Source organism: Apis dorsata, unplaced genomic scaffold, assembly GCF_000469605.1.
Source record: "Apis dorsata unplaced genomic scaffold, Apis dorsata 1.3 scaffold_341, whole genome shotgun sequence".
Lineage (NCBI taxonomy): Eukaryota > Metazoa > Arthropoda > Insecta > Hymenoptera > Apidae > Apis > Apis dorsata.
Genome location: NW_006263608.1, coordinates 306,170 through 314,965, shown reverse-complemented (window position 1 = coordinate 314,965; position 8,796 = coordinate 306,170). Strand labels below are relative to the sequence as shown.

The following is an 8,796-nucleotide window of genomic DNA, read 5'->3' as shown; positions in this document are numbered from 1 at the left end:
GACTGGCAATATTTGTATAAAATATACTTTTTACTTTGATAATAACAGTAAGTATATAATAGTTCTATATAATAAAAATTTATATTAAAAAATATAATACTTTATAAAGATAAAAATAATTGCAGTTGTTAATACAACATCGTTTTGTGGAAAAGTAATAGAAGATAATGTACTAGTTATCACATCAGGATGTTATGAACAAAAAGTAAGTATTTTTAAATCTATTATTTTATTATATATAAAATATATATAATTATAAATAATATAATCTAAAGTCTAAAAAAACAAATGATACAACTATAAAATTATAAGTTTTTAGTTTAATAATATCATTAATCTAAGACATATTTAATTTGTAATTTAATTTAATATAATAATTATATATATAATTATTAAATTTATTTCTCTTTCAACAATTTAATAATTTTTTAGTTATGATAATAGTTTATTATATTAATAATATTTAAATATTCTTTTATAATTAATACAATTTAAAAGTAATTTGTTTTATTTTTAATATTATTATCTTTTTTACTATTTCATTGTAAATAATAATAAAATGATATTAATTTTTTTTTTTAAGAATAATATTTTTAAAGTTATGCAATTGTTATGTCTAGATTACCGCAATGATATAATAACTTTTGTCTAAATTTATTTTATTTTATATAAAATTTTTATATACTAATATTTTTGTAGATTAATGGTTACGTACTTGAAATGTGTGCTTGTGAAGCTAGAAAAGGAAAACCTTGTAACACATCAGTAACAATAAAATATTCTATTATTTTAATAAACACAATGTTATTACTTATATTTATAAGGTTATTTTAATTTTTGTAAACTTATTATAAATAAATTATAAACTAAATTATAATATATATTTATATGTTATTATTATAAATTTTTATTATAATAATTTATTATATAATTTATTATATTATATAATATATAATATTATATATTATATATTAACAAATTTTATATTATATATTAATAAATATTATTATATTTGAATATTTTAATATTATCTTTTTATTTTTTGTAAGTACTTATAATAAAATCGAAGATACATGAATAAAATTTTATAATTTATCAACAATTTAAATTTTTCTGCACAAAGGTAATTATTATTTTTTTCTTGTCGGTTTTCGATTAATAGTCAAAATTTGAAATTTATTAGAATCAATTTTAAGATAATATAAATTTTATAGAAAAAAAAAATAAAAAATTAATTAATTAATTTTCGACTTCGCTATGTGTAGCTCGTATAGGATATTAAATTCAAAACTATAATATGCCTTAATTTTTAATGTAATATATATATATATATATATTTTACATTCTCAATTTTATTATATATCTCTAAAATGACGATTTCTTTAAACATAATATATGATGTGAATGTTTTGATTCGAGATATCGATAGCAATAGATTTAAATTTTATAACAGAATATTTATTCTATTTCTTATTTGTAATTTTATATTGAAATTTAATTTCAATTCCAACCATTATTAATCTTATTTTAAGCCAAATCGGTAACATTGAGAATAATACGAAAATAGTAAAGAAAAATTCAATTTTATATCTCAAGACATGGGAAAAAATGCATCAAATATTGAATCTATATTATACTTTGTCTATGTATAAAGTCAATAAATATCAAATAATAAGATTATATAGTTATTTATAACTTTATAATCAATTGCAGATTAAAAAATAATATTGATAACTTATATTTTAATAATAAATGTTATGATTATATTATTTCTTAATAAAACTTATGTAGTAAAACAACATAATAAAAATAACTAAAATATTAAAATTATAAGATTATTATTTAATTATAAATTTAATTATTTTCAGCAAAATAAATAACGAAATATAATATAAAAAAAGTAAAAATTTCTTAATAAAAATTATTTTCAGATTCTATATATCGAAGCCATAACGATTCAGTAATTGAACATATCCATTTATCTAGGAACTTTTCGTAACAATATTATATATGGTTGTATGTATACAGAAAGAAAACTATTTATATGATCCGTTTATGAATCTGCTGGTAGTGCGGACCACAAAATACAGTGACTGATTTTGTATTAACCGCATGGTATATACTTTAAAATTGTATATGTCACTTGCATATAATATTTTGTTTGCAATATGTTAAGAAACTATTTATTTTGAGTATATAAATGGATATACTTGCCAACAAATGTAAGCATTATATCGTTATATTTTAACACGATTTTACGAAACAAAAACTTTTACTTTAGGTTATTGAACTATTTAAAATCATTTCATTTGATTATTAATAATTTAAATTAAATTTATTTTATTTTTCTTTTGATATTTTTGTCTTATTATATATATTTCTTCTTTTGTATGCAATCTATAAACAATTTTAAGTTATTCATTTTTATCTTTTTTTTTTAAAAAAAGAAAAATAAAATTCAATTTATTACAGAATAATTTTTTTTTGATAAAATAAAAAAAGTTTATACTTAATAGAATAATTTTGCTACAATATTTTATCTTTTTTTACTATGTATGCATATATTTCAAATAATGTTTTCTTTTTTTTTTAAAGAAACATCACAATATGGCAGAACAACAACAGTCACCTTCTGGCTTTAAACGTATGTCTTTAGATAAAATTATCGAAGCTATGACTTCAGATTTAGAAAGTTCTAATGGTCATTATGTTCAATTTGGTGTAAATCCACAGCAAACTACATCTCATAATTGGGGAAATTATTCTTCAAATCAAACAAGACATTATATTACTAGTCAATCTCCTCATTCTAATTTACCCCCAATGCAATCCATGTCTCCAATGGGTGCTCCTCTTTATATGCAAGATATATCTAATTATGATTCTCCAACAGATTCAATTTATTTTCCATCCCAAACAGGGGTAAATCATTTAGGTATAAATGAAAATAATGATTTAATTGGTACTATAGATGTTGGAGGAGGCAATTATATTAATGTGATTTATGGAAATGCTTCACAAATTATGGCAGAACAATGTCAGCTATCAAATATGACACCTTACAGAAATCAAAATATGATTGATCGAGAATATGGTCTTTTTAATGATCAACATATAAATATACCACCTGAATTACCAACTCAAAATTTTAATGGAAAACAATTAATTGAAAATTTAGTTGGTAATTGGGTACCAAACCAATCTGGAACATATAGTCCTTTTGGTGGATCTTCAAATGTAACTTCAGTAGTACAATCAAATATAGATATTAGAGATTCTGAAGAGTTACCTAGAAATTCAACTGATTCTCAACACAAAAAACCTCGTGTTGTAGCAGAAGTAAAACCTATGCGGCCTTCTTATTCTGATGTTCTAACAAAATCTGCTCCAACACCTCCATCACCTTTAACAATTCAATCTATAAAACCTAAAACAGAATCTGTAAATAAAAAAATTTCTAATAAAAATTCAAAAAATAAATCTAAATCTACAACATTAAAGAGACAAAATTCATCTGGAAGTGATGATCATAATTCTCCAAAAATGCAAATACCACGAAAAATCTTAGAAAAAAATAATTCAAATCTTCCAAGACGTTGGGTATCGTTAGATAATCTTGGTTCAACAACTGAAACTCATGAAATAAATACTTTTGATAGATCAAATCAATTTGAAAAAAAAAAAGTTTCTAAAATGTCTAAAAAAATAGAAAAAGGAGAAACACTTAATAATTCAAAAATTCAAAATAATAATCCCAAATCTATTGGAAATATTCTTAAACGTCCTATTCAAATAAATAATAATTTAAATATAATAAATGCTTCCAGTCAAACTATTTCTCCTGAAAAAATAGAGAAAAATCAACAAATTGTAAATAAAATGAATAAAGAAGAAAAAAAAGCAACCAAAGAAAAAAATTCAAAACGTTTTCAGACTGAAAAAACACAACAAATCAAAAAAGCTCAAAGAAATCGAAGAAGAGAAAATAAAGAATCACCAGTCAAAGATTTGTATAAAAATCTAAATAAGTATGCCAGTCATTGGATTAAAATTGGTTTAAAAATATTTCATTGGTTGCTACATTTAGTATCTGATGTAGTTAGTATGAGTGCTAATCTTATGATTTTACTGTAAGTAATGAAAAATATTATATTTTAATTCTGTATTTATTATTTTAATATATTTTACATAATCTGAATAATCAGATCATATATATTTACATTATAGTGCAAAATGTGGATGGTATCACACTATATTATATTTAAAATACTCATGGGTTTATATGGCTATAACATTTTCAAAAATTCGTATTTTAAATATTGTTGGTAAGCAATTGGATAACTGGTTTGGTAATAGTAAATTTGCATTTTGGCGTAAAATAAAAACTAAAAGTGAAGAAAAAGAAGAAAATAGTAATTGGATACATGGTGGTCTTGAAGCCAATATTGCATTACCTAGTACAGGTGAAGAAGCTATGAAAAGATTATTAGCATGTAAAGGAAAAGATCCTTATAGTATACTTGGTGTTACACCAACATGTTCAGATGATGATATTAAAAAATATTATAAGAGACAGGCTTTTTTGGTTCATCCAGATAAAAATAATCAGCCTGGTGCAGAAGAAGCATTCAAAATACTTGTACATGCATTTGACATAATTGGTGAACCGGTATATATATTTTTATATATATACATATATATATATTTATTATATATACTCCTGAAAAATTTATATTTTCATAATTCATTTTTATTATTTTTATTATAATTTTGTTGTACTTTTAATATTTACATAATATTTATATTGTACTTTTAATATTTTTTAGGAACGCAGACAAGCATTTGATCAAACTAGACAAGTTGAAGCAGCTTGGGGTGTATTAAGTGATTTACTTTCTCAACTTCATAGAAAGATGGAACAGGCAGCAAATACAATTAGATGTACAAATTGTGGTTTAAGGCATAAAAGAATTCCAACACAACGTCCTTGTTATGCAGCGCGATTTTGTGCTCAATGTAAAATACGTCATAGTGCAAAAGAAGTAATTATCAAAAATATATATATATATATATAAACAAATATATTGAATAATTCTTAAATTATTTTATATAAATTAACTAGGGAGATATCTGGGCAGAGTCTCGTTTAATGGGTTTTCTTTGGCATTATTATGCCTGTATGGAAGGAGCAGTATATGATGTTACTGATTGGGCAGCTTGTCAAGCTGGTAATTTAAAACACTTAAGAGCAAATACACATAGTGTTCAGTATAGAATTGTCTTAGGTCAACGACCACCATCACAAACGCCCAATAATGGTAAAAGACGTCAACAAATAGATCCGAATACCAGGTACTGAAATTTTATTAAATTCATAAATATTTTATGATTTTTAATAACATATAACACTATAATAAATAATTATTCACATTAAATAGTGAAGCAGACTTTGAAGACTTTTTAAATAATTTATACAATCACAGCAAGACCGGAAATTCAAGTCCACCAGATCAAAGTTCTTTTAGAGGGGACTGTAAGCGACGTAAAACTAAACGCAAGAAGTAAAAAATATGGCAAGTTACTTCCTAATCTTTTAGCATTCGTCATGTATAATTATACAGTAATATATATAATACCATAATGAATTCTTATATTCTTTCCTTCATATAAATATAAATGATATTCATTAACTCTAGCACAATATTGAAATCATATTAGAATGAATTTAAAAAAAGGATATTTACATAATTTTTGTTACCAAAAATATTTTTTTATTTATTGCAATGAAAATTTATTTCTAACAAATGTATATATTTATACAAAAATGCAATTGCAAATTACAATTTATTTAATAACTAGGTAACATTTGTTTAATGTTAGAAAAATTGTTTAAAACAAATATTTTAATTATTAATTTATATATGAAATCAACTTATACTATCTTAGATTAATAAAATATACATATTTAATGTATGTTAAAATACAAAAAATTGCAATCATACTAAAGTGTTAAGATGTATTGTGAATTAAAATTTCAAAAATAAGGATTAATTTTTAATCCATATAAAATAATAACCCCATATATAAATCATTTTCACAATCATTATATTTATAAATATAGAATTTATCAATTATAATTGTAGATTATATTAAGAAAAACAAAAATATATAAAAAATAATAATTTCAATTCTTAAAATATAAATAATCTTTCAATTCAACTGAAATATAATACTCAAATATTATATTAATGTTATATATCATTTTAATATAATATGCAAAATATAGTTATAGTAAGTTATTTCAATAATTTTTGAGAATTTAAAGAAACTGAAAGCAATGAAAAGAATTTAAAATCTCTTTTAAATCGCTTTGAATAATATGTTTATTTCAGTAAACTATTACTAAGCTAATATTTATAAAACAATATAACCATGTAATATAAATAAAAATCGAACAATTTTTTTATTATAAATTCAACAAATTTTATATGCTTTAAGTTTTTTGTTTTTTATAATTAAATACACATGATTAATGTAATAAAATGTTATCTAGAAGTCAAAAATTTACATTATTTCATTTGTAAGAAAAATGAATTTGTTTAATGAAATATTTATGGTAAAAATTGCAAAGTTTTAAAATTTTTTTGTTTTATTTTTACTATTAATGAAATAAATATTTTAAAGAAAATCTTTTTAAATAATATAAAAAAAAGATTCAGGGATAAAAATATAATTAGGTGACAGAGATATATTAATATAATTCAAAATTAAAAATATTTCTATTAAGAATATTTTTTTAACAATTTTCAAAATATAAGACTATTAAAATCATTATTTGATTTGCTTTATACTTATAATTTTTTATAAATATTGATTTTTATTATTTTTATTATTATTATTCTGAAAAAATATATATTTTTATCATTATTTAAAATTGCTAAAAAAATTAGTAGAAAATACTCTGAAAAAAAATTAATATTAATTATAAATTATATAAATTAATATAAGTTAATATATTAATGTACATTCTGATCACCTGATTTCAAAATATTTTAAATAATATAATTTAATTATAAACCAGCTAAAAATATATAATTGAATTTATAAATTCAATATGAAAAATATGCTACCTTATTATTAAATGTAATAATAATAAAATTTTATTAGTAGTACATATGTAGTACATATTCAAAATATTATTATATATATGCAAATTAGCAAATTGATAAAAAATATTATATAAATGATAATTGATTTTACCTGATAAAATTAAAACAAGAATTATCTCATTTAATTGATAAATTATCTCATTTGATTTCATGATAAATGTTTTTTATATAAATGTTTATTACAAGATAGAATCAAAACTAGAATATTTTTAAAATAGAATAATATAATTTGTTGTTTATTTTAATTTTTTTTACTTTTTAATTTAATTTATTTACTAAATTTTATATTAAAACGTACTATGCGTACTAGTAGATATTAGATGAAATATTTTGTAATTTATAATATTTTGTTTTAAAATATTTAATAAAAATTTGTTATTTGTAATAAAATTTTAGCAATCATATTTTTTATATTTTTTAATTTATGATTTTTAACAAAAAATTTTTAAACAAATTTATTAATTTTTAACAAAATTACAAATAGAAATATTCATAATACATTTAACCAGAAAATTCATATAATTTCTATCAAATTTTATGATAGATATTTTTTAAAAAATATATATATTTTTTTTATTGATAACAATTTTTTATTATAAAGTGATATTATTTAGATAATTTAGTTAATTAATTTAATTAACTAAATGAATTAATTAAAATATTTTGAAAAATCAGAATGGATAGTTTAAACTATTATTAAATTCTTTTTGTAAAATAATAACTCGTAAATAAATGCAATGTTATTTATTTTTATTTTTAATATAAGAATGAAAAAGTGAATAAAATAAATAAAAATGAATAAATATTTTAATTTAATAATTCTATTTTTATGTTATGGTAAAATAAAAACTAATTAATTGGCATGTATAAAATAAGACTGATTTTTTCTTTCTATGTTGTTCATAAATATATATTAGATAAAAATTTAAATACTCTTTTCCACATGAAAAATATTTTTTAATATTTTAAATAAGATAATTTAAATAATTTAATCTTTACATTATACAAATTACAACAATTAAAATGAAAATTAAAATTAATTCCAATGTACAAATTTCATCCTACATCATAGAAGGTACATTACAGATAACCTAGAAATATTTAATAAAATAATGTGAAAATATTTTAAAAATATATTTATATGTATAATATTATAAACCTTATTTAAATATTTGTATAATAATAAAATTATGCAATTCTTTGTACATGCAGATGAAATTATATAATTGTATTAAATGAGTTTTACAATAAAATGGATATTAAAATACATCTTAAATGGATGTTAACATTTTAGTATAAATATAATAAAAAACATTTCTGTTATGTGAAATATGTTTAATTAATTAAATATTAAACTTAATAATAAATTTAATAAAATTTTAATTTATGTACATAAAAAACAAATGAATTTTATTATACTCATTATCGTAGTCTTAATTTCTATAAATTATAAAATATAATATTATATATTTATCTTTCATTTTTTAATGATAAGTTAAATTGTTTTATGTTTCTTTGTATTAAATATGGAATATTTAAGCTATATTTACATATTCTGTGTATATATATATGTATATATATAATTTTTTTTCAATGCAATATTATAATATTAAAAAAAAATAAAAAG

At 19.3% G+C, this 8,796-nt stretch overlaps 2 protein-coding genes across 2 annotated transcripts in view; both read left to right on the top strand.

Annotated features, from left to right (window-relative positions):
* LOC116185939 overlaps positions 1-843 on the top strand; it is a 1,893-nt gene extending 1,050 nt beyond the window's left edge. The window contains exons 4-6 of the mRNA XM_031511669.1: positions 1-47; positions 126-205; positions 700-843. The exon at positions 1-47 is cut by the window's left edge and continues 6 nt beyond it. Coding sequence (XP_031367529.1) covers positions 1-47; positions 126-205; positions 700-834 — 262 coding nt within the window. The 3' untranslated portion in view covers positions 835-843. The remainder of the gene's footprint in view (positions 48-125; positions 206-699) is intronic.
* A 1,126-nt stretch (positions 844-1,969) lies between these two features.
* Positions 1,970-5,645, top strand: LOC102681339 (dnaJ homolog dnj-5). The gene is made up of 6 exons (XM_006618124.2): positions 1,970-2,222; positions 2,596-4,130; positions 4,228-4,669; positions 4,827-5,042; positions 5,123-5,352; positions 5,439-5,645. The coding sequence occupies exons 2-6, from the start codon at positions 2,608-2,610 to the stop codon at positions 5,563-5,565; spliced, it is 2,538 nt and encodes an 845-aa protein (XP_006618187.1). The 5' UTR covers positions 1,970-2,222; positions 2,596-2,607; the 3' UTR covers positions 5,566-5,645.
* Positions 5,646-8,796: the final 3,151 nt, after the last annotated feature.

What these genes read in the sequence shown, in the direction of transcription:
- LOC102681339 (XM_006618124.2), top strand. Translation starts at nt 2,608, where the DNA reads ATGGCAGAACAACAACAGTCACCTTCTGGCTTTAAACGTATGTCTTTA. An exon ending in TTGACATAATTGGTGAACCG is followed by an intron (nt 4,670 to 4,826) that starts GTATATATATTT and finishes AATATTTTTTAG; the next exon opens with GAACGCAGACAAGCATTTGA. An exon ending in CAAATAGATCCGAATACCAG is followed by an intron (nt 5,353 to 5,438) that starts GTACTGAAATTT and finishes CACATTAAATAG; the next exon opens with TGAAGCAGACTTTGAAGACT.